At 36.1% G+C, this 27,208-nt stretch overlaps 1 protein-coding gene across 1 annotated transcript in view; it reads right to left on the bottom strand.

Annotated features, from left to right (window-relative positions):
* Positions 1-27,208, bottom strand: part of TRPM6 (transient receptor potential cation channel subfamily M member 6) — a 146,904-nt gene that overhangs the window by 68,041 nt on the left and 51,655 nt on the right. Inside the window, exons 8-19 of the mRNA XM_037797533.1 lie at positions 25,198-25,366; positions 23,596-23,719; positions 21,511-21,583; positions 21,290-21,390; positions 17,093-17,227; positions 15,933-15,986; positions 13,841-13,981; positions 11,729-11,863; positions 9,453-9,733; positions 8,149-8,377; positions 5,118-5,270; positions 1,802-1,948 (exon numbers count right to left, since the gene is read on the bottom strand). Of these exons, the coding sequence (XP_037653461.1) occupies positions 1,802-1,948; positions 5,118-5,270; positions 8,149-8,377; positions 9,453-9,733; positions 11,729-11,863; positions 13,841-13,981; positions 15,933-15,986; positions 17,093-17,227; positions 21,290-21,390; positions 21,511-21,583; positions 23,596-23,719; positions 25,198-25,366 (1,742 nt within the window). The remainder of the gene's footprint in view (positions 1-1,801; positions 1,949-5,117; positions 5,271-8,148; positions 8,378-9,452; positions 9,734-11,728; positions 11,864-13,840; positions 13,982-15,932; positions 15,987-17,092; positions 17,228-21,289; positions 21,391-21,510; positions 21,584-23,595; positions 23,720-25,197; positions 25,367-27,208) is intronic.

Below are 27,208 nucleotides of genomic sequence, written 5' to 3'. Positions count from 1 at the left end.
TTTAACCCCATAGTCAACTTCCCTGTGATGCCTGCCCCGCCTGAGAGAACTGTCATAATCTCTTCGTGACTTCTCACCCTGTCAGTAAACCCTGAATAAAAGTTCGTGTATCAGAAAATGCCCGTTGTCTTCTTTGGCCTCTGGACTGGCAAAGCCCTCACGGGCTGTGACATCACCAAACTGTAGTTTGCCTTCAAGATAACAAACAGTATCTCACTTTAATCTTTTCTTTTGAATACATTTATGTTATCTAAATTGCCCTTTGTTCCTTTTCATAAACTAATACTAATCTAAGGATTCTGTTTTTAGTAAATATTGACAGCAGGCTTTACTTAGCAACCAGTCTTAGTTTGGCAATACAGTGTAGAGACTGCTTAATATAAATTCTTTTTTTGATTAAGCATTTGTATGACTATTAGTGCTTTGAAGTCAAATAAAAAGTGCATGAGTTATAAAGACAGAAGAAAGAGCAACATATCATACCTAACAAGGAAGGACCCCTGAAAATGTTCTACTCAGACTGTATGTTGGTTTCAGTTCTGTGTTTCCGGTAAGATGATCAAAATATATGGGGAAAAAAAATGACTAAAACTATTAAAAACTATTACTTCATGTAATAAAGCTTATTTTCATTAAAAAAAAACACACCATAGATATTGGTGGCATTGCTTCTGACTTTTTGTTTCTTTACAATTCTTTAAAATAATTGATCCAAAAAATGTTTACATTTTTGCTTTTCCATCATAACATTTTTTAACAAGACACTGCTTTAATAAGGCACATGGGCCATTATCCAGCAATGTAATAGCCAAGACAAAAACACCTATACACTCTGCTAGTGCCATCTGTTATGGTGGGCAGATCTGGCTGGCCTTGTTCTGCTGCTTAGCTTTGCTCCTGTCCCTAAAAGTGCATAAGCTGGACATTTCTAAGAAAAGAAATACTTAAATACTCTTCTCTCAGTGATGTGACTATGGTTCAAATTCTTTCAGGGATATTATCAGAGTCTCTGGCCTATTCTGTGCAAACGTGGAGAAACTTCATCATTTGAAGGTCAACTCGAATTCTGGAAATAGATGAAAGTCATTCAGAGCTATGTACTTATTCAATAAGTATATGAAATAAATAAGTGTATGGCTGGCCAACTAAATATTTTGAAAGATAACACATTTAGAAAATATCCTTTTATAGTCACTCTTCAGATGTCAGCCACAAGCAAATTGAATGTGGATAAGCATTAGAAAAGTACATACTTATATATATGTGAAAAGCACTCAGTACATTTAAGGTACAGTTCATGCTTTATCTGTATCTCTACTATCCATAATAGATTAAGTATTTGTTCACAGAATTCAACTTCTAAAAGTTTTATTGTCCTCTATAGATTTATAAGTATATGTCATAGAAAATAAAAAAGCAAACACTTGCATTTTTTGTCTATACAGCACATTTTACCTGCAAAGAAAAAAATTGATTGGACTGCTCATTTTCTTGCCCAAGATGGGAGAAGAAACTACCCACTATCACTTAATTCTAACAACACTGTTGCTCATTTTATTGTTCCACAAAGCTTCAAATGCTCAGTTCCAGCTGTGCTAATCCTAAGCACTCCAAGAAAGAAGTGCTAGCTTTTTCACTCCAATCCTCTTTCCTACCTCCTTTGTCATTCTCTCAAAGTTGTTTTTTTTTAACTGCACTCATACATTTTTGTCACAAATTGGCAAGTCAGACATATTATCAACATTATCTTTAGCCATTAACCATCATTAATACTATATTTAATTGTTGCAATAAGACCAACCGTATAAAACCAAAACTTGACAATTGGAGCATTGTAGAACTCATAGACTTTCCTGGTCCATGGAAGGCTTTGGGGCCCTCTCTTTAACTCAAAGTGCTGATTTTCATCTAGTTTCTCATCAGTGCCCCTTTCCAGATCACAGTCTTTCTGCAAAATAAACAAATAAGCAATCATTTACTGTCAGGGTCTTCACTAAAATATTGATTGGTGCAAGCATCCAGAAAATATTTTAAAAAATGATATATTAAAAATTAATTGAGTACTTATCAGTCACATTATAATTTTAACCTTGAAAGGAGACAAAACTTCACGTGTCTCATATAGCTCTTTGGCCGGGAAAGGGGGTACATGGTATTTCTGAATTGTAAGCTGAGTCTCTAATAATCAAATCTAATCAAACAAAGAGTAGTTTCAAGGATTTTTTAATGGCCCTTATTCCAGTTCTGTTTAATCTCCTTTATTAGTAATTTTGGAACCTAGCAATATTCATAAAATTCCTCTGATATCAATAATGGATGATATAATTTATCCATAATACAGAGGAAGAAAATGGGCATGCATCAGTGATGTCTCTTTTCAGAGTCACAGTAAAGCCAGGCAGAAGGAATGTCAGGGTTCCAGCCTCTGACAGCTTCTCCACTGACTTACAGCAGCAGTTCTTTACCTGGAGCCCATGTTCTCCATGAGTTCAGGAATCCCTTAGACCTCGTGGTGGTTAATTTTATGTGTCAACATGGCTAGGTTCTGGTATCCACTTGTTTTTGCAAACACTAGCCTACCTACTTATTGCTGTGAAGGTATTTCAAATATAGGATTAGCATCTAAAACCAGGTGACTTGAAGTGGGAAGGCCTCATCCAATCAGTAAGAGCAAAAAAACTAAGGTTTCTGCTAAGAAGAAATTCTGCTTCAAGACTACCACACCAACTCTTGTCTGAGTTTCCAGCCTGCCTGCCCTACAAATTTCAGATGCCACCCCTCACAATTGCATGAGTCAATTCATAAAATGAATCTCTTTATATACATATATACACCATCTTCTGTCAATTCCATTTTCTGGAGAGCCTTGACTGATGCAAATCCCCTGCAACTATATGCAAGTTTTTGCATGTACATGCCTTTTTCTCGAGAAAGAATCTAATCTTTTGTCAGCTTCTCAATATGGGGATCCACTGGGAGGAGTCTTTAGAAAGAAAAAGGAGGGAAAGGAAAGGAAGGGAAGGGATGAGAAGGGAAACAAAAAACATTTCACCCTACTTTACTGATTCCTATGTGGTTTTAATTTTTTAATGGAAAGTGCATTACTTTTGAAATCTGAAAAAAAATAATATTAATCAAAAAGAATGTTATCAGCTACCCCTCAGACTACTACATTTCTTCAACCTTTCCATAAAAGATGGCTCTCTAACATCAGACCTGCAAGATTAGCAAGATTTTTCAAGCTGAGGAATGAATGAAATTTTGCTCAAATATTCCATATAATTGCAGGAAAACCTGTTTTCTGCAACCCCAGCATCTAGATGGGTTATTTATAGTGCCCAGTTGCTCAATCTTTCACTTCACTTTGGGCAGTGGGACAGGGGTTTTGACTCGGAGGTATAGGAACTGACCCACATCCTAAAAAGTTTGAGCCAGCTTACAGTTAAAATTGCTTAGAACCAATTAGAAAAGTCATCATTTATTGAGATTTTAATGACACAATACCACTTCAGAAAAACCCCAGAAAGTAATTTAAGTAATGACCTTGTTACTAAATAACTTCTCATTATTTTCCCTAGGACTGTTTCATTATATCTTAATTACTCTTGACAGTTCGGTATGGATTATAAAGTGCTAATTGAGCCTATCTCTGAGATGAATTCAAAGACACCAACTACCATGCTGAAGACAATGTGGTAATATAAATTCAGATTCAGGACGTTTTTCCCTTGGTTACATATTTGTGTGTGTGTGTGTGTATGTGTGTGTGTGTGTGTGTGTGTGTCTGTACATGTAGATAAATTATACAGATTAGATAGATGGAAGGATGGATGGATAGATAGATAGATATAGATAGATAAACAGCTTTCTTCTTTGTTCATTTCAATAAGCAAACTAAAGTAAATGTGAACAGAATGTTTCACATGTAAGGATTGCATCCTACTCCTAAAGAGATTAGTCAAACACATTTCTTATGTTTCCTTAAAAAAATTTTGAAATGGTCTATACTTAGCCTCCTTATCATCTAGCATACAACCACTATTGTGACAACTTGACTAGTCCAGCTTTGCAAGTAATAACTTCTTTACGCTGTATAGATGTTGGACTGTACCTACCATTTTGGATTCTAAGAACCCAGATGGAACTATCAGAAAGAAAAGGAAAAGGAAAAAGGGAGGGAGGGAGGAAGAAAGGAAAGAAGGCAAGCAGCCAGGGAGAGAGGGAAAAAAGTAAGGAGTGATGGACATATACATACTCAGAGCAGTGATAATCAAAATATTGAACAACTCATCTGGAGGAGGTATTACCCAATGAGAATCGATGCCCAGTCAATCACAACAATTGCCAGTCATAAATAAACTACTTATAATTTGTTTTAATTTAATATTTACTTGATACATTTTTAATATTTTAATAAATACCTCATAAAAGCAAAATCACATCAGAGAAGATGCTAGAGGAAGATGCCTCATTAAAGTATTAAATACCATGGAAGACGCTTACTACACCTCAAAGTAAATGACAAGTTTATAAGCAATGATCCAAGTGGAGACATAAAAAGGAAAGAATTATATCCACAGCATATTGGAGACTCTCCAGTGAAGACAGGCTGCAAGAGAAGTAGCTCAAGTTACCCATGAAAGAGTATACATCTTGGAACTCAAGGAAAACTATTCTTAGCCACTGCATATAACAAGTAAAAAGATTTGTAGAATGTAACAGTGAAAATCAACACAAATTATAAACCTGCAGCTCTATAAATAATTATGTTAAGACTCTGGGGCATTCCTCATTGTCACTGCAGGGAAGTAGTAAGTCTATTCTACTAGACACAAAGGAAAATAAAAAGTTAAACAGCTGTCAAGATAAAATAAAGTCTTCGATTTGGATCTTGAAGTAGAAATGGGATATTTAGTTTAATCATGTTTGGGATTAATTATCTGGCCATAGTATAATATGATTAAAATTAGGCAGAAAAGAATTAAATGCTTGACTAATGATTCAGATGACGATCTGTCATCTCTGGACTCAAAGAGTGATATAAATAAAGTGTGTGTTTGTGTGTGTGTGTAAAATAAATACCATGAAAACTCAATTCATTATCATATTGTACTAACCACATGAGGACTTTCTTTGGTACTGCCGGGAATTTGGTCATCATAATACCATGTAAACTGGAAGTCCTGTGACTGGGGAACGTGTGACATCTCAGCTTTGCTTTTAAATCCCAATGTCAAGATGCTGGGTGGTAAAAGAATACTTATGATGACCTTTAAAAGAAAACAAAGCAAAATGAATAGTGAGGATTACATAATAATATTCAAATAATAAAATTAAGAATTTAAGTATATATAAAATGTCAGCTGCATCTTCAATTCTGTTTCTAGCCCAGTTCTATTCATAATTTTGGAGTCAGCAGTTCCAGTTCTAGAAGTCTCTCCCTCAGAGTTACTTATGAGGAGTACAAACATATATGAATACGGAAGCTCACTGTGGTGTTATTTGTAAGTAAAAACTGTTGTAGATCTAAATGTCCATTGGAGAGGGACAGCAAGTATGGGACAACCTTACAGTGGAATACTATGCAGTCATGGAAAAGACAAAGCAAAAGTTGAAGATAGTGAAAAGGTATCCAAAATAGTGTTAAGTAAAAAAAAAAAAAAGCAAGTTATAGAACAATATGTACCTTTTTGTAAAAAAATTAAAAATTAAAAACAGATACATGCATATATGTGTGTGTGTGTATACACACACACACACACACACACACACACATTTTAAAAGTTTATAAAGAATTTTATTTACTCCTGGGGCATCAAGGAAGGGGAGTGAGAAGTACTTTTTCAATACTTCAATATCGAGATATTTTTCAATGAGCATACTGCTTTAATAATTTTTAAAAGCCATTAAGCAAATATTATCATATAAAACATATTAAAACATTCATTTTACAAAATGAAGAATATAAACAACATACCAAGTGTTACTTTCTGTTAGCTCCATCTCCCATCCTACACAAATATTTTCTCTGCCAGTAAAACCCAAAGTACAGATCCAGACATCCTCAATTTTTTCATTTTATTTTGCAATCATTCATGAATTTATTTATAGCCTTTTCAAAATAATTTTATGTTCAATTTGTATGGCATTTCAAGGTGAAAAGTTTAGAAGATTTACCAAATGCTGTGAAAATCAATCTGCCCAAACACTACCACTTTCATGCTACAATTAGAACCTTAGTATTTTGGGATTCAGCGAACAAAAACAAGATTAAACATAACTATATACCTATATAAACGTAACTATAAACAACTCATGATTAAATAAACTGAAAACATATCCTTGTCAATCTTTATTTTTTCATGCTGAAATGACCTTTTATTTTTTTGGACTAAAGCTTGATTTCATGTGAGATCAAGCTCATGTGAAGGTTCTCTGGACTGTCTTCAGTTTATATATTGTTTGTTTTATTTTCAGATGTAGAACCCAAATTACACATAGCTTTCTAGGTCGGAAACTTCATAGTTATCATGAAAAATGACATTACACTAATTAATTCGTAATCCACTTTCTGATGAACCCTCACATTCTGTTGCTCTTGTTCACTGCTGTATAATTGGTTCAAGAAATAGTTTACAATGTCATTAGTATTCCAATTCCAAGGGAGAGCTTGGTGACAAATACCCTAAATGCATTTAAATGAGTTTTCCCATCCTCATAGCTCTAAATGATCTTTTTCCAATCTCTATCCAGTTGGAATTAGTCTAACATGACACCTTACAATTATTTTCAAACATGTTCCCCAAAATCACAAGCCAAGCACCAGTAATCTAGAATTTAGACACTGAAGGATAATGCGTTATTGCAGATCAGAGACATTAACCAGCTAATTCAATCTCTTTCACTAACTCACTCTATGTTTGGGGGCAAACCATTTAGTCTTGCTTCACTCAAGTCTCCTCATTGGTGTAAGGTATATGAAGAGTAAGAAGTCATTTAAGTTTCCAATAATGAAGGTTTCTAGAAAACAGAAGCATGTACAGAACCCAGTCCCAGGAAAATTATTTCTCAAACTTCAGCTACCTATACCTCATCTCACTCCCTGGGCTTTTAAAAATGGTTATTGCAGAGCTTGTATACATTTAGGTGGACCCAATCACATTTCTGATTCATCATCTCCAAGGCCGAAATTAGAACAGATGAAAGGAGAACTTCTAGGAACAATTTTAGTGTTGCTTCTCAGATACACTGTTAAAGAGGAATCTATGTCAGATAATCTTTGATTGACATTTCTCTTATCACTCTAATCTCATTGGTGGAAATTAATATATGCAAACTCTTTTATATATTTTATATCTTGTTTCTTTTCTTCTTTACTATAATGCATCCACCAAAATATATCTTTAGGAACAGTCATTATGTATGAGGCACATCATATGCTTAAGAACTCTAGGAAGAATAACATAAAATATAAAATAAACTCTTCCGTAGTTCTTAATATTCATACTTTAATCCCCTTTTATTCACTTTCATAAGCATATGTACTTCTTAAGCTTGACCATATTTTAAAGCTTTAGACTTATGTTTAATGCCAAAGTAATAGTAATTTAAGTAATTTAATAGTTAACTAAATTAATAAATTGTAAGTTCCAGATGAGGCATGGGACTAATCTGTAATGGAACAGGAGAATTTGGAGATAGTTAAATGTGTGAACAAATTTGTTTGAGGGCAGGCACTAAATTGCTAATTTTATTTAGCAACTTATCTGGTGGTATTCTTGAGGTGAGAAAAATTCCATTAAAAAGTTTCAGTTACATCTGTTGTAATTATCAAAGTCAAAGGAAGAGTAATAATAAAATTTCACACATTTACATAAGCTTTTAACTTCTTCTACACACCTTCACATAAGTATGCCTTTGTTGTGGACAGAGCCATTAAAATTATTGCCATATTTTAAGAGAGACTGAGTTTGTGGGAGATAAGTAGTTGTCAGGTTCTACTGGGAAGGACCCCAGCTCATCTGTGAGAATCAGAGACCTTAACTGGTTTGCCTGAAGGCACAAGGCTGGGACAGGTGAAAAACAGAACTCAAGGGTATAGATCTTCAAACCAAACCAACATTAAACTCCATAGGCAAGAAAATTGACCTTCAACCAAGAGTTTTTCCTCATTTTCAGACGCCCCATCCACATGTCGGTCAGCAGCATTTGGGTACAAGTGTGTGAGACGAACGGCCGCAAGCCTCCAGACACGGCCAGTTTCAAACAGGTAGAATTGCTCCAGTTCTTGAGTTCATACGTCAACAGCTTCATGGCCATTCGCTCGTTCTGCTTGAATGCCTTCTCCAACACATCCAGGGCAAGCTGGCCAAACTGTCTGTAATGACACAGTGATAATAGGAGAAAATGACTCCAGGCGAGAGCCCCAGAACCATTGTCAAAGATTGGACTTGAGGCTCAAAGAAAACCAATAAATTAGCCTTTTTGAAAAATAAAGAGCAAACAGCAACTTAATGACCTGAATTTACAGAAGCTTTTTTAGAGGGCTTGCTGCCCAGCCGTTCTCTCTTTACTGAGAAGAACTAGAGGGTTTACACTGAAGCACACAAAATTTGGTTTATACTAGGAGTACCTGAGCAATTCATGAGAGAAGCTACTCAATAATACACAACAATCTTACAGATATGGTTTGGTTTGGGACACCCTGATATGATCTAGTAAAGAATCTCTTGACAGGAAGAGATTTCAAAACTAAACAAGAAGGGAAGAAAAAAACCCTGAACAAGCAATTAAGGAAAGTTGTGGAACTACTTTTTTTTTTTTTTGAGGATTTTACATAAATAACTTAGGCCAGAAATCAGATCCGGAGACACTCTCAGGCTTCTGATTTTATTGTTTTTCAGGAGGCTATTTCCTCTGAAAAGAGATGTTGTCATTTTCTGTAATTTTTAAATCGAAATTACGTATTAGTTTCCATTAAGTCTAACCTCCCTTCCCCACTAAGGTAATCAAAAAATCAAAAGTTTTTCTAATTTCTCTCTCTTCCACAATCACTCTCCTTAATTCCTTAATACAAATGCAATTATTGGTTTTCTCACCTGAGAGATAAAGTAAATAATAGGTTTTACTTTGACCTAGTATAGAATTTGAGAGTTGGGAGGGACTTTCAAGATCACTAATTGACTATTTTACAGTAAGGAAAGTAAAGCCCAGAAAGATCAGCTGATTGGCCCAATTAGTAATTAGCTACGTGAGGCCTAACGCTCAAACCTCCTGACTTGAAGGCCACTTCTCTTTCCTTTACTCCACAAAGCTCCTGAAAGTACCTGCGGTAGACCCTTTTAATAGGAGAGTCCATGAAATGCACAGCAATTAAGTCCGCTCATCTTACAAGTAAATAACCATTCTAATAACTTTCAATGTGGACTATGAAGCGAAGAGAGAAATCCTACTTTGAGTAATTTTTCAACTCTTCTGAGGCATCGTCCACCATGTTGCTCTCCTTAGCTTCATGAGCCATTGCGCGGTAGAGTATACAGGCAATCACTGCCTTCACTGTGGCTTCCTCTCCATGCTGCCAGAAAAACATGGCCATCTTCTGTCTTTTCATTAGCACAGCCCAAACCAGAAGATCATTGTAAGGATAAATAAAGCCAGTAGAATCAGGGTCCTCCGGCATATTTTTTTCTTCTTTTGACTTCTTCCTTGATTTTTGAAAGACTACAGACTTTTCCTTTAGGAAAACAAAATAGGAATGAATTTCCAAACACTCAGATTCATGATGTTCAACTAATGAGAGACTGAATATTACAAATGGACAGTGACCAGGAAATTCTGACCCATTAACAGCAGTAACCAGACCAGTGAAGTGTGGTCCACTACCTGTTAACAATCAGTCTACTATTTACAGCAAACATTTCAGGAAGTCAAACCACAATCCCTGTAATAATTGACCCCAAATAGCCAAGAACTAGATAAATAACTGACAGCTTCCATAATTTTTGCCCTCACTTTCAATTTAGAAACAATCAGAGAAAGCCAACTATGTTCTCCTGTCCAATCACATAGGATACTCCGCTTCTAGTTAGTCCACTTCTTGCTTCCCTGTGCCAGCAGCCTCCAATCAGGTCATAACCGAAGGCTTTCATTTTTTCCACTCTAAAACTTTCCTCCTTTTCTGCCTGCCTTTGTTTGAGTCTTTACTAAAAGCAAGTGATTGTGGCTGACACCCTTGCTAAGCAAGCTCTTGATAAGCAGCCTTTGTAGGTTCTTGAGTGCTCTTCATTTATTTCTACACTAATGAAGCACAGCAGGTATCCTAAAAACATTTTTAAAAGTCCCTGCTAAAAAGAGATGGAGATAGTAATAGGACTTGATAATTCAGCAACCAAAATTTAGGCCTTTTAAGGTAATCTATTTCTTATTGCATATAATGGATCCAGAGTCCCTAAGCAGAGATACCTTAAAAGTTCATTTAGCAAGAGTTAAAGAATCTATCTTTGGGATAGACACACTATATGACAACTTTCAATTTCTTAAGGGACTGGGTTAAAATAACATATTGGATAAATAAAAATGAAAAGAAACTCTAATCTCACCTTAGCAAATAGATTCATTATCTTCCCCTTAGAAAAATGTCACTAGGGTTGACCACATGCATACAAATTGATAATTTTTGAGTTCTCTTTCTTTTATTTTGATTATATTCCTAGTGATGGTAAAGATAATAATGAAATAATATTCTCCATCTCGTAATCTCATCCTTTATGGCTCAGATCAAATGGCACTCTATAATTCCCCATGTGCATCAATTTCACTTTGTATGTATCTCTATTTCAATGCTCATCAAACTGCATTATTATTACTATTATTGGGGGAATAGGATCATTTAAGTCATCACTGTGTCTTCCCCTACCCACATGCATCTCAAAGTCAACCAACCACTTACATAATCTGTCAAATAAATATTCAATAATTATTCTTTTTAATTAAAGGCTTCATAACAATAATTACGTTTCTTCCATTTCTATAAATAAAGGAAATTTCAGTTCATTGATGATAACCAAGGGTGAGTTTATAAAATATCTTTTCATTCCAGGAAACATGAAAAGCAACCCTCTTTCAACAGAGTAGCCATTTACATGGAAACTCTTGAGCAAAAGCATTCATCCCAGAGGAAAGTGGATTTAAAGGGTCCCAGGTTGAGGGGGGATCACAACGTTGCTCCCCCACACACATAAATACACCATCAAGGTCATACCTGTAACATTAGGCTAAACTTAATTTCATGAAAACCTCAAAAGGGAAAAAGGAAGATGCAAAAAGACAGCCTGAGGGTGACATGAAGGAAAAGAAGGAAGAAATCACACCGAATTAGCCTTGGAGAGAGGGGATTAAGGGTGCAGTGTTGGGCTAAGGATCATATTTTTTCAGTCCCATCCCATGGAATGCCTTTCTGAGTCACTGTATGGATGTGGCAGAGGTAGGAACAAGGAAGAGAGGCGAAATGCAAGCCCAGGCAACCATTTAGTGGCCAGCGCTCTGTCCTGGGTCTTGGCTCATTGTTATTATAGCACCCCTGCGTTATGCCTTTGACTTGTGCCATAAGTTTGTGGTACTTATAAATACTCATTCTGTTTGTATCTCCCTTTCTCCAACTTTAAACCAAGAAACAGTCTCAGCCTGCAAAAACAATTTATTTTCAAGTTGAGCAAAAAGTAAATGGTACCTTGAATTTGTAAGGCTGGACAGTTCTAATGAACTGGTAATGCAATGTGCTTTCTGCAGATTCATTTCTATTTCCTGAGGAACATCTCAGGTGAAGGGAGGGCTGGGAAAGGCTTTGAGCAAAGCTGGTCACTCTCTGGATTGTGTTGAGGTTTTATTTTTAAAATAAAACAAAAAGAGAACAAGAAGATTATAATGGTAGCAATCAATATTTTATTTCTAGACAATAATGAAAACCAAGAATAATGTGTCCCAACAAATATCTAATGGTTCTTTCTCTCATCCATGATTAATAATAATCTGCCTGGAGGGAGGCTCACCTAACAAGAGCTTCTCATAGTCTCCTCTTCACTAGGTCTACTGTTATTTTCTAACATTTTAAGGAACGTGCCTCTTGCTTCCTATTATGTATCTGCAGACCTTCTCTATGTGGAAATTCCATTAGACTCAATGGATCTTTTATATATGGAACAAGTTCAGAACAGGCAATAAAGATTCACAGATCTGATAAGAAAAAGTTCCCATCCACAAACAGCTCCAAGTTTAAGGTTAAGTTAGAAGGTTATTGGAAGTTCTCCAGGTGTTATATAATATCTCCACTGGAATTCTAGTGGCAAACATAGAATTCTGGAACATAATTCACTACTATAAGCATGAAGTTTTCACCAATGAGAAACAAAAACAAAAAGGAAGCATTCTTAAAGGTTATGAAATAAAAAATATTTGATACAAATTAAACACCCTGAACTGTTTTATTTATTTTTAGTTTGTGTTTCATGGATAAAAATCAGACATAGAATTGATGGGGTCAAGTCTTTTTAAAGATAATACCCAAATTATCATTCTATTGTAATGTAGAGCTAATAGCATCAATATAGTAATGATTATAGGGCCCATTATTACTAACAATTACTCTACACCTTCTATGTATCAGGAATATGAGTTTTTCAGGTGTTATTTCTTTTCTTTTTCTTACAAATTTATGAAAGGGTATTATTATTCCCCTTTTATAGATGAGGAAACTGACACACAAAAAGGTTGCTTTTTGCTCAAGATTACAGAGCTACTAATTAGCAAAACTAGGGTTCAAAACCACTTCTCTCTGACTGTATACCTGGTACAATTTAATTTATTATGAAAGACAATAAACTCTGTACTCATTCACTGGAAAAAAAATCCAAGAAATGGGTAATTCCTACTGGTGGGCTATGTCTAGAAAAGGCCTTACAACAATCGCCTGGCCACAATCTGCTTACCTGCTACAGGTACCTGCCAGCAATATGCATCCTGTTTAAAGGAAGTAGCTGCTACCTACTTAATCAGCTCCAAATGCCCAAACCACCTTTTCTAATACTTCCTTATCTTTCAGGGTACTGATCTGTAACAGCGATGTTAAGAAACAAGCAATGTTATCTCTGCTACTCTACCAGTCAGCAATTCTAACTTTACATTCCTAGACTTTTAAAACTATCATGGAAAATAAAACATTTATAATATGTATTTTAAAAATATATTTCGTATCCATCTTCCAATACAATCTCTACATACTTAAGTTTTTCACCTCCAGACTATGGAATATTGTGTTTATAGATCTAATCTTCAGAATTAGATCTATACATATAATGTATATAATATATATAACATAGAATATATTTTATACATACATAATACAGAACATTCGACTTCTGTATTTTAAAAAGAAAGAAAGAGAAAGGGGGAGGGAGGGAGAGAAGAAGAAAGGAAAGAAGGAAGGGAAGAAGGAAGGGAGGAAGGAAGGAGGGAGGGAGGGAGGAAACTGGTCACTTCTCCCTCTAACTTTTCTCATCACATTGCTTCTATGTCACTAGAGTAGATATTATACATACTTTGTTTTGATTATTCATAGACCACTTTCCTCAAACAGTTTCTAAACTCCTGATCTTTATCTCTATCCCAGGCCATTATATCAGCATTTATCATAGTACTTGACATAGAGCAGATATTCAATAACTGTTGATGAACAGAACATTCATTTTAGAAGCTATTCCCATCTGAAATTCCTTAAGCTATTTTTCTAAAACTACAACTCCTAATTATCTTTACTTTCATTAGGGCAGCTTTTTAATTATGCTACCTTATGTTTTCTGGAGATGTTGTTGTAGAAGGCTCTGAAATTTTTTCTAGTGTAGCTGCTGCGATACGCTCCACCAATGAGGTATTCTATTACTAATCCAATGTCAATCAGTGTTATTCTGTAGCCTGAGAGAAGGGTATTCTGCAACAAAACATGTTATGAATGATAACTTTCAATTCTCTGTTCCTCTCTTTGCCAGGCCATTAGGGCACAACCAAATCAAATGAAAAGAGGGGTAGGCACATATTTTTCAATCATCTTTATAAACTGATTAATATACATGACCAGCTACTGATACAATCTGCTTGTTCAGATGGTAAAAAATACTTAGCCTTAACGTTGTTTTTAGTTTCATAGACACAGAATGTGTGTTTATACCTTCTCTCTTCCCATCCTTCTCTCTCTCTCATGCATACACACACACACACACACTTCAGAATAAAACACATTTCAATGTAGCACAAAACGTTGTTTTTAACTGGAAATAGTATAACTGCCACAACAGAAAAAAATCGCTAAAGGATATAATTGAATGTATGTGATCCAAAATTTACATTGGGTTTAATCTTTAGCCTCACTCTTCATCAAAAGGGTTAGACCACTTTGCACTATGTTGACTACATCATAAGAAAAACAAGAATTTAGGAAGAAGTAGAACAAATAGAAATAAGTAACATGAAATGGCAGAGCCAAATGATATATCAAATCATGAGCCTGTGCCAACATAAATGTTATTATAGGAGGGCTGAGTGGTAGATATCCAAGTACATGTGTTTTAGTCTAAAAGAAAATTATTTTGACCTCCTAAAACCCACCTTACTCCCTCTTCATAGCTGTTCAAATCTGAATTGCCACTCATAGTAAATTTTTAAAGGCACAGAAAGTGCTGAACTTGGTCTCTAAAATAAACAGATTGCGAATGATGCTCACAAAGCTTTGAACAAGAAATAAGGAGATACAAACATCACCATACTTCAGTGATGAATGTAAATGACTTTTATTTATCATTTTCACATTTGTAATTTACTTTTTTAAGGAATACCAAAAATAATGCCCTTATTTGCTGCTACTTAAAAGCATATTTAACTTATTTTATTTCTTTTTCTGCTGTTTATTGTCAGTAAAATCAAAGGAAATAATTTAAGGAACATCATTTTGATATAACATATATCAATGCAAATTAAATTTACATCATCAAGGACAGTTTTGCTTACTATTAATTTGCTTACTAAATGTCTTCCTCTGCAGTCCCTTCACTCTGGCTTTCCCACCAAGTCAACACATCCAGAAAAACCATACGCTCACCATCAAGATACTAGACTTAAGAAAGATGATCATTTTATGAACTGTGGGAAAAGAACTTTTAAAATGTGCTGTGGATGGTCTTTAAACCTGGTGACAAATAAAAGGCACTATCAATTTTCCACAGATGTGAATAAAAATTCTTGGTAATGAAAAGGGAAGAAATTACGATATGAAAGTCTGTTAAATTTGGAAAGTTTTGGAAACTAACGGGGGATTGGAGGATTTTATTTTATACCTGATCTAATTCAAAGTTCAATGACAACACAATGAACAAAATATGAGCAAGGGTTTAGAGCAGTGAGATCCATTCTGGTGTCCTACAAGAATGCGTAGACTCACAAAAGAAGTGATACTTCCCAGAACCATCACCAATATTCAAAACAATAACAACAGCAATGGAAATCAAATGCTTGTCCTCCAGTTAAGATGGCAGATATGGCAGTTTCTTTGTTTTCAGCTAGCATTATTATCATCAGTGACTTTAATGCTGTATCATATTGAGCTAAAGTTCTGGTTCTAAGTTTTGCATGTCTCTGACTCAGGTTTGTTAAGAAATAATTATCAATAATGCCATTTATTTGCTGGATCAAATCTTTAAAAACAGAAAATAAATTAAGGGAAAAATATGAGCGTGGTTTGGTGGTGAAATTGTTCAGAGCCACAAGTCAAGAGAGTAATTCAGCAGAAAAAGCCCAATGAACATTTTACAAACAAAATCTGGTGACAGCGCTATCAAAAAGCCAAGGCAATATGCAAAGAAATTCTCACACGTTCACAATTAGGTTACCTGTTTTACATCTTGGACAAGATGATGCAAGAGCATATTAGTAGGTCCTTGTTTCTATGAATAAAAACAAAAGGAAGAATTACTCCTTTAAATTATATGCTAAGGGACAAAAAAATTTATTTCAGCTTTCCTAAGTAACTTAGAATACTGAAAATTTTCTTCAACATATTTACCAATGAAACTTAAGTCAATTAATTCTAAGGAAGGTGTTTTCCAAGACAAGATGTACTTTGATTGAAATATTTTTCAAAGCAAGAGGTATATATGTAGACAGGGAGACAATTAACTTTAGTAGCAAGAGAAAGAAAGAAATTTTAAGAAATTTGTAACTATCCTTTAGAATATATAACTGTTTCCCCATAATCTATCCTTTCACCCATTCCATCAATAAACATTTACTGAACATTTAATATGTTCAATCATCTATCCTCTCACCCATTCCAACAACAGATATTTACTGAACATGTAATATGTTCAATCAGACTTCCGAGGGATTCAATGAAGAATATAAGCACTTTGTTCTTAGGGTGTTTACAATCTAATAAAAAGAGTGGATACTTACATTGAAAAATAACCAATAATTTGAAGATTTGTGTGCTCAAAAAGTTTCAATAATTAGTTCTATAGGAAGAGATCATTGTGAACTGGAATAATCAAGCAGACAGGACTTGAAAAAGGGCTTTAAACAAAGGGCAAGATTCTTTGGACAAGGGAGGACATTTCAAGACAGGTGCATGGCTTAAGCAATTGTTTTCACAATGAGTAAGCCAGTCTAGTTTCAGCAAAGGGTTTGCATCGGATAGTTGCAGGAGCAGAATTTTAACAATTGCCTTAGGTTGAGATGCTTCCAAGAACTCAATAAAAGCAAATTTTTTTATTCATATCATTAGCTTTACTTATGTCTTACTACCATATTTTCTTAAATTAATTTACGCTTCTGTTCTATGTAATGATTGTGTAATCTCAGTGGACTCTCCAAGCACATTTTATTAAAATAGGAAATACAGACATGACCATATGATAAATTGGAATTGGCAAGAATTTTCTCCTATGGTTAGAAACTATCTCTATACATGAACATTCAAGGAGACAGCTAAATCTTAAGGCAATTAATAAATAAATCTTAAGAGAGTTAGTTGATGAAATGTTCCAATACTCACTGTATTATAGAGCTCTTCCAACCTGGGAATGGTAAGAAAACGATGGATGTTCACTCCATATTCTATTAAGAGTTTCACAAAATCAACCCGATCCATCACTAAAGCATCTAGCATTGTTTGTTCCAGTGAGCCAGGCTTCAGAGAGTAGAAATAAACAAGCGGTATTTAAGGAAGTAGAAATAACTAAAGAATTACACGTTTGAACTCAAAACTACACAGACACCATAATTATAAAATACAATCTTACAAAGATATATGTAGGATCTAAATGAAGAAAATAACAAAAATAAATAAATAAAGTTGGAGGCATAAAAGACGTCTTAATAAATCAAGAGAGCCATCCCACATTCCCCCTATGAGGGAAGCTTGGGCTGAAGTCCTTGGGCTGAAGTCCTGGGGCCAGAGCACCTCTATGGCCATCATGGGACCCAGCACCCCGAAAGGTAATCCTCTGTTTGGAGGCACTAATGCCACCCCCTGCATAGGAACCCCAGGGGCACCTCACTTCATGCAGAGGGCCCAGTACCTCTCAGAGCCAGGCTGGATTTACACACCTGTGCAACCCAGCTTCTATTCCCACCAATCCCACCTCGGGCAGGGGCACAACAAAGAGCAGCCTTGCCTTTAAAAAAATAAATCTAATTTTACTCCCATACAAAACTCCACTAAAACTACACTAAATGGATTTTTTTTTTTTAAAGAAAAAAAACAAATACACAAGAGAAAGAAATCCAGGGAGAACGAGAGTAGAGATAAGAGTGCAACACTTGAAAGCTGGAAAGCACAAAGTCAAGTGGTAATTGACTTAGCAGTCCCCAGGAACCAAATAAAGTGGGAAAGGTCAAGAAAATAAATCTATACCACAGAATTTGGCAGCACCAGGATTAAATAAATAAGTAAATAAATAATGTTGACCCCCTAATGGCATATATATATCTTTTTTGGTGAAATGTCTACTACTCAAGTGTTTCGCCGTTTTTTAATTGGGCTGTTTGTCTGTTTATCATTGCATTGTAAAATCTCTTTATATATTCTGGATGTTAAAACCTTATCCAATATATGGTTTGAAACTATTTTCTCCCATTCTGTAGGTTGTCTTTTCACTTTCTTGATAATTTCCTTCAAAGCACAAATGTTTTTAATTTTGATGAAATCAAATTTATCTATTGTTCTTTTATTACTTGTGCTTTTGGTGTCCTATCTAAGAATCCATTGCTGAATCCTAGATCTTGAAGATTTGCCTCTTGTTGTTTCCTAAGAGTTCATGTTAGCTCTAATATTTAGGTCCTTCATCCCTTACGTGTTGACTTTTGTATACAGTATGAGGTAGGGGGTGAACGTCATCCTTCTGCATGTGGATATAAAGTTTTCCTACACCATTTGTTGAAGAGACTATTCCTTTCCCCCAAGGCATGTCTAAAACCAAATGCCCAAAGATGGATGGGTCTATTCTGGACTTTCAGTTTTGTTCCATTGATCTATTTGCCTATGTCTGTGCCAGTACCACCCTATTTTCATCAATGTTGGGGACTGAATCATGTCCCCCACAAAAGGCATGCTCAGGTCCCAACCCCTGCTGCTGTGGGAGTGAACAACTTGTAAATAGAACCTTTGAAGAGGTTATTAGGTAAGCTGTGCCCAAACTGAGTAAGGGCAGGCCTAAATCCAAAATGGCAGACAGAGGTCCTTATAAGCAGAGGTAATTGGACATAAAAAGAAGCCGCAGGGAACAGCCAGAAGCTGAAAGTCAATGGAATCCAAAAGAGAAAGAAGATGCTGACATGAGCTTGCCATGTGATAGAAAAGCCAAGGAACCCCAAAGCTTGCTGGCTAGCCGAAAGATGTCCACCCTAAGCCTTCTAGCTTCTGAAACCCTGACCAATAAATCCCTTTTGCTAGGCCAACCCATTGTATGAATTTGTTTTAGTAGCTAGGAAGTGTGAGTCCTCCAATCCCGTCCTTCTTTTTCAAGATGGTTTTGGCTATCTGGGACCCTTTGTGGTTCTACATAAAATTTGAGGATTGATTTTCCCATTTCTGTGGAAAAAAAAAAGCTGCTGGAATTTTAATATAGATTATATTGAATTTTTATATTGCTTTGGGTAATAGTGACATAGTAACAATGTTAACTCTTCCAATCCATGAACAGGGCATGTCTTGCCATTTATTTAGGTCTTCTTTAATTTCTTTCAACAGTGTTTTGTAGTTTTCAGTATACAAGTCTCTTGTATCCTTAGCTAAATTCATTCCTAGATATTTTATTCTTTTAGATGCTATTGGAAATGGAATTTTTTTCCTAATCTCCTCTTCAGATTGTTCATTACTGGTGTACGGGAACATATTTTGTGTGTTGATCTTGTACCCTGCCACTTTGCTGAATTCATTTATTAACTCGAATAGTTTTCTTGCAAATTCCTTTGGATTTAAAATCATGTCATCTGCGAACAAAGATGGTTTTACTTCTTTCTTTACAATTTGGAAACTTTCTATTTCTTTTCCTTGCCTAATTCCTCTGGAAAGAACTTATAGTATGGAAGATTCTTTTCTGATTAATTGACCAACACAGGAGAAAAGACAGGAATATACTGATACACAGGGTCCCCCACAAATGGCAGCAAGGTCACCCTACTATGGTGTTCAATGTTGGCAAGCTCTACTCACAGGCTCAGAATTCTTAATGAACTTTCTGTTCCCTACTTTTAAACAATAAGGACCAAAATAGAGGAAAAACATCAACTAGGAGGAACCAGACAATGCAGGAAAAAGAAAACTTTAAAAGAATCATCATTAATATTCTCAAAAAAATAAAAGAAGATATTGTATCTAGTATGCTACATAAAAAAAGAGGAGCAATCAGAGAACAGACAGCTCTTAGAAATTAATAGTGCTCTACCAGGGATAAATAACCCCATAGAAGGATTAAAAATTATAGATGAGGAAATCTATCAAAGAAATGACATGGAAGACAACAGGAAAAAGATAAGAAAATTAGAGAAACAATCCATAAGGTCTAACATTCAAATCACAGGAATTCCAGAAAGGGATTAGAGAAAACAGAGTGGAGGAAATTCTCTAGAACAGAAACCCATGATTGCCAAAGTAAGAGACTCACAACAAGATACATAATTGTGAAAACTTAGAACACTGGAAAAAGAAAAGATTCTAAAAACTTCTAGAAAGGCAAGAAACAATCACAAATAATTTTTACTTCTCAATAGCAATGCTGGTTGCTGGAAGCTAGGCTTCAAAATTCTGAAAGAAAATTATCCCAATCTTGAATAAAAATATTTCTAGACATATGTGTCCTCAAAAGATGTTATCTTCCATATTTCCCTTCTCAGGAAGTTACTGAAGGATGTTCGTTATCAAAATGAAGGAGTACACCGAGAAAGAGGAAGACATGGGATTCAGAAAATAGTAGATCTAACACAGGAGAGAAGCAAAGGGAATCCCAAAGAAAATGAAGGGAGATCCAGGATGGCAGCCAAGCACTAGGCTGCAGCAGTGTGACCCCGGGAGACAGAAATGTTGAGGGGTCTCTAAAATTGATGAATCAGAAGACAGCAGTATAAGTTATTTATAAATACAGAGATTTATAAATGTCAGAACAATCAAAAAATGTCAGAAGTGTTATGACCAGCCAGGCAAGGAATATGTTTTGTTTTTTAATTAGCCTTTAGTAACATTTGATGTTTTTAACAAGGTGCATGTGCTAAATTGACCCCAAAATAATAATTTTTAATATACCTGTGTCACAAATAGTCACAACTACTTTTAAAAAATGAATAGTGATCTTCATTGATAATATGGGTAATCTTCCTGCTTTTCTTTGTTTTTACTAATTTCTATTGTGAACACTTTTTACATTTTAATGCAAAAAATAAGAAAAACTTTAAGTTTTAAATAACAATATAAAAACCCTCCCATTTGGAATTAAATTTAAAAATTCTTCCATTCTGTCTTTCTCCCAATTACTTCTTCAGCTTCAATTTGACTGTAGGGTCAGAGAGAAAATATTTTCAGGGATGCAAAGTGGATGAGAGAAATGTCTTAGCTACCACTGGGCACCCAGCCTCAGAAATGCTACCACTGCATTCCTTCCAAACCAATCAATCTCCTCTTCAATTTTCTCTTTTGCCCTTCACTAACAAACCGATGCACAAAATATGTTTCCAAATAACTCCATTTTCACTGTACCTTCCAATGTTGCCCATAAATTAGAATCTGTTTCTTGGCAATGTCAATTCTGTCCCAGGCCATTGCCAGATTTAATTGTTCTGATGCTGACAAATCTGTGCCTAGGGTAAAAGAAAAGAACAATCATTTATTACATTCAAAATGTCTATTTAAAACCACAAAGTGCCATGGAATGTGGAAGGAGGAAGTGAGGAACAATTGTACCACATTCAGACACTCACCCTTCAGCAGAGCTGTTAAGATGGCTAAGTCAAGATCTTGCTGCTCCTCGGAATCTGCATCAAATATGGTTATCTATACAGTTGAAAAACAGAAAGCCATACATTTGGAAGAACTAGCAAAAAATGCTTTCAAGAGTACCACCAAATTCTCTAGCTAATAAATTGAGGAAAGCATTCTTCATTAATGTCAAAAACAACATAGAAGTTTTTTTTCCTTAATTTTTCTCACTTATAGAAAAGAAAACTTCTAAAATAGGGTAATGGAGAATTGTGGGCACTTAGGAAAAACCAAAAAATTCATGCATCTTAAAGGAAACATTTCTGAAAGAATGTTATTACGACAGTGTACTATGCATGTGCCATAATGAAAAGAACCTCAGTGTCAATTCCAAACGTAAATAAAATCATTCCTCTCTTTGCAGGAACACCACAGACACTCTGTTCACCTAGTCTTAGAAACTAAAATTTCTGTTTCTTTTAGGGGGAAATGAATTCTCAAGGATTTGTCATAAAAGAAGTGAGGCGATGAGCAAATACAATGGACAACACAGATGGCCTTCACAGCAGCAAAAGTGTCCATGCAATTGATTTTTTTTTAAGACAAACGAGAACTTCTTTTATGGTTGTAAAGAACCACCTGCTATTAATGAATGCATCTCTGCCTTTCCAAATGAAAATATATTTTATATGGTAGAGGGAGTTGGCTTAATGAAAAAGGGCCAAGACTGGCAAATTCTAGTCCCAGGTATGCCACTAACTAGCAGCTTTGAGTAAATCTCCTCAGGCCACTTCATCAGAGTCTCCTCATTTACAAAATGAGGGAAACCCCTAAATAATCTCTAAAGCCCCATAAAGGTATAAAAACTATGCTGCTACCACTTGGCACATTGGTTCTCTTTGTCTAACAGCCCCTCTATGTGCATGAATAAAATCAATCTCAACTGAACAGGAGCTGGGAACTCAATTTTTGTAATGCAGAAACCCCTAGCTAACTTCTCCAGGTCCTCTCGATCATTACAGTGCTCATCACTTACTCCCCTTGACGAAGAGGCTAACAAAAGGGCGAACTCCTTAACATATCCTTTTCGTAACTTACTGATTATTCTGGGAAATATAAAGTATAGCAGGTTGAGTACAGGACTTCAACTCTGAGCTCAAGTTCCAGTTTCTACCATTTTTCAACTGCCTGACTCTGGGAAATCACATAAATCCTCTCAGCTTCAGCTTCATTATCTCTAAAATTCCACTGCCATATTGGAATAAACAATAGCCATATGGAACTCATGGAGCTATTTCAATGAGATAATATACTTGAAAGCACACCACTAATTGTAAATATGGTTGCTGTTGCTATTTCTATGTCAACTAAAATCCTAAAAGCTTTTTCACATATGTAGCTCCATTTAGCCACATTTCCTCTGACCTGAACTTGCTTAATTTTTTTTTGGAAGCCAGGTCCTAGAATATCACCTAAAATCTTGAATGATTTGGTGTAGCCTTCAAACTCTGGAAAGATCACTTTGAATGATGGCATATCTGCATATTTATTGCAATTGTCAACTTCATCTCATCAACAAACCTTTATTCAAGTCATTGATTAAAATGTTGATCAAAATACCCTGAAACACTAAAATCTTTTTCTTTAACCTTCATTATGTTCATAGCCATTCTTTGTGGACTCCATCTTCTATGCTCACCTTTCCCATTGTCCAACACCTCCCCAATTAACTCCTAAAAGACTTACTCAGTATGCTATGAAGCACTTCATCTAACTCAGCAGGCTTAAATTCACTTTAGACAGGGAGCCAACTGCTCCCTTACCCTCTGAAAATATTCATGTCTAACTTTCACTAAATTTGACCACTTCCCTGCAACACTTCTATATTCTAAGTGTTTTTTCCCAGGTAGAGTCTGGAATTTGATTTACTCAATTGATGATCAAGTTCAGTAAAATTACATACAATCAAGTTAAAAAATGAAAAAATTCATGTTTTAAAATTTATTTAAATAAATAGAAATATTCCAAGTGTTGGAAATTGGCACTTTTTTTAAAAGTCAATTAAACCACAAGCTCATCATACTCACAGAATCCCTGTGCACCATGCACTCCATGAGAATTTGAAAAAGGTGCCTGGACTGTTTAAGACTAAAGTTGAAAGTGTTCTGAATCATGCAGAGGATCTCTTCTTTCACCTGAGGTCGTAGAGTCCTGGGAGAGAGATCAATGGCAATGATTTGAGACAACCCAAAGAAGGGAACAGGTCAGTAATATTAGAACAAGAAAACGTGTCCATCCCAGCAGACTGAGAAGGTTTCTGGGGACAGTTCTGCCAAGAGAGCAAACAAGCAGGATGCAAACTGAAGCAGCAGCACCAGGAGAAGGCCCAATTTCAAAGAACAATCTGCCCCAACCCTAAAAAGGACTGTCCTTGAGGGTAGCATCCTTAAGTTGATAGATTTCTTGGGGCCTGTGAATCCCCAGAAATCATGGGTATCATATTCTCAAAGGCATGTAATGCCCTAAAATGTTTAAGAACTAATCATCCAGGACAACTTTAGGAAGGGGAGAGGTATGGAAGGATAGGGAAGGGGTAGAGGGTGGAAATGTCAGACTGAGGGCAGAAAGGGAAGTGAAATTGTGTAGAAAGGGGGCCCAAAGAGCAGTGATAACATAAGTAGTGAATAGTGTTTATTAAGTACATAAGTGGGGCTAGCATTTTAGTTCATAGGTGTTGTATTTGTTTACACAGTAGCAGTATCATGCTTTTGAAACTGGGAGAATCACACTGGATATGGGGATGGCTAGGGGAAAAATAACTTCTTATTTGAAAAGGGTAAAGAATTTAAACATTACATAAGCACAACTTAGGCTGTATGTGGCCAGGATACCAAGTTCTTCAAATATGGGAGAAATAAATAAAGCCATTCCTACTATTTTTACTAATGGCAAATTAATCTGTAGGTGCTCTGGGGCCAAAACTGGTTCCCTCATTCACTGCAGGGTTGCTTCAGCTCTAAAGGTCTCAATTGCCAATTGCATGAGCATCTCCTCCCTCCCTCCTCCTGGAAATTCTTCTTTCCAGAAGCTCAGACAAAGCTGAGTCGTCCCTCTTAAAGGCAGGCCACTCTTTAGCTAAGGAAACAGCAACTCTCTACTGTGAGGGTATTTCGGTGTTGATTAACAAATACAAAAAAATCACTGAGATAATGTTGAGTGAAATAAGTCAGATACAAAATGAGAGATATTGTATGATACAACTAATGTGAACTCTGTAAAAAACGTAAACCAAGTGTCTTATATTGTAGAATACAGGAGACCTAGAGATAGACAGCAACTAGTGAAGTGGGAATGATAATCTAATAGGAACAGATAAGATATTGAGGGTAATCTTAATGATTTGGGAATGCTCAGGTATGACCATGGTTCATTAATTTTCTTGGGGGATGGTAGGAACATATTGGAAGCAATGTAGTTATTTTAGAATATTTGTTTTTCTTAATCCTTTGTTTTGTTTTGTTTGAATTTTTTTTTTCAGTTTTTTGATAAAATTAAAAAAAAAAAAAAAACACTGAGAACTGAATTCCAGTCTCAACCTCTGTACTCCAAGGATATCTGGTCCATATAAGTGCACAGCTGCAAGAACTACACTAGAGAAATAAAGAGTCACCATAATTTCAACCACTCACCCTTCATCCGCCAAGTGCTTGTGGGTGAAGGCCAGGAGGTCGGCAGCTCGGCCTGTACCCTCACACACCACCACGGGGTCTTTGTCCTTGACAGTCTCCCATACCGAGAGGATCACATTTGGACCTCCTTCCACCACCAGACCCACCACGGGCACGCCTTGTATTGTGCCTATTTCAGGTAAAAAAACAATACCAAACTGTTACAAAGGACCCCTTCTTCAGCCAGCCACCTATTCAGCTCTCCAGACACAAGTCTTTCAGTTACCAGGGAAGTTCATTATCTGCATTAGCACCTCCCTCTCATTTCACTAAGGCTTCCTTAATTGAAGACCAAGCAAGAAGCCTGGGCTTCAAAGTAAATGGAGCATCAAGATGGTGAGGGCATCCTCAAGCCTTTACGTAGCTAAAGGCTTCCAGTTATTTTTTTTAAATAAAGGGTCATCAAGAAATTTTAACTTTTTGTTATGGAAATCTTCAAACCTATCTAAAAGTTAACACAGTGATATAATGTATCCATCACTCATCTCCAAAAATTATCAAGCTTTTGACAATTCAATAAACTTTCAATTGTGGCTATTTCTGGAGTATAGGAACAAGGTGGGATGGGCAACTCTCAAAGACTACTTTTCATTTTATCCCATTTTTCACTGTTTGAATTTCTTATTAGTATATATACTGTTCTTATTAACAATAAAGAACAAAAAGGAAGAAAAGTGAAAAAAAAACAAAAAAAAGACAGGAATACCAAAGAGTCATTCCTTAAGAAATGATATTAAGTGAAAGAGGTCATAGAATGCTATGTACAGTATGATCCTAGCTATATTTTTTAACTATACATATGGATACTTCATATGTATGTATGCATATACATACGGATAGCATAATATGTAAATGACCAGAAAACCCTGGAAGAATATACACCAAATAGTGGAGAAGGGAGGGGAGCAGGTGGGGAAATGCTCTAAAGGGACTTTGACTATTCATAGATTTCTTATTTGACTAACTGTTTTATGTCAAACATGTATTGATATATTACTGTTAAATCAGTATTTTCTATTTTTGTTTTCTTTTTCAATCCCATGCTTAGACCTGAGCAATGGGGGACTCTGCTCTGGGCCCTCTGCTTTACAGGGCCCCACTCCGGCCCTCATCTGGCCATGCCCCTCTCCTCAGGGTGAGGGGTCTGCAGGGCCAGGGCCTTTGAGAAGCCTGCGCCCCTCCCCCACTATAACAGTTCCTAGGACCCCAAGCTTCCTGCTTCCAGGGGCCACTCAAGCCTCTGCCCAGGTGGGTCCTTCCAACGGCAGGCTCCACCTGTGTCTACCTCTAGGTCAAAGCAGCCGGCAGCACTGGGGGGCAGAGAAGAAAGTGGATAGCGCCTGGACCCCCAGGCTGAAGTGTCCAGATGACCACAGGTCGGGAGGCCCCTTGGCCTCACAGGACTGAGCCAGGAGGAGGAAGAGTTGCAGAGACTGGGCCACAGGCCAGGGCCAGGCTGCCCCTGGCTCCCGACTCCCAAGAACCCAAGAGTACTCGTTCAACCCTGGTCTTGCAGCTAGATGTGTCAAGGTAAAAGGACAAAACATGTCTTATAAAGTTCATTAGCTTGATTTAAAGCTTTTAAATATTTAGACTTATAGGATGTGGGTCTCTGTGTGTACCCTTTGTCCCAGGCCCCATAACTGTGAGGGGTGGGCCTGGCAGCAGGTATCTGAATACTCCATAGCTATTTAATAGCTTTGTTATTGTACTTCCCTGACTTTTCCATATACATCCACCACCTTATTATTTTCTCAATATCACTAAAAAGTGAACCAAAGATGTACCAGCAGATAGACACAGGGTTTCTCTAATAACACAGTCTTACAAAAGCTAAATGGAATGCAGGACATGGAATATTAAGGCATAAGGCATTAGGAGAAATTTTAGACTAATATTTAACTTATATTGGGATAGAAAAACTTTTACAAGAGAATATCTTATAGTCCATGTAATGGAATATTATGCAGCC

The sequence above is a fragment of the Choloepus didactylus genome, chromosome 10 (assembly GCF_015220235.1).
Source record: "Choloepus didactylus isolate mChoDid1 chromosome 10, mChoDid1.pri, whole genome shotgun sequence".
In the NCBI taxonomy this organism is placed as follows: domain Eukaryota; kingdom Metazoa; phylum Chordata; class Mammalia; order Pilosa; family Megalonychidae; genus Choloepus; species Choloepus didactylus.
This window is presented reverse-complemented; position numbering and strand designations above follow the sequence as displayed.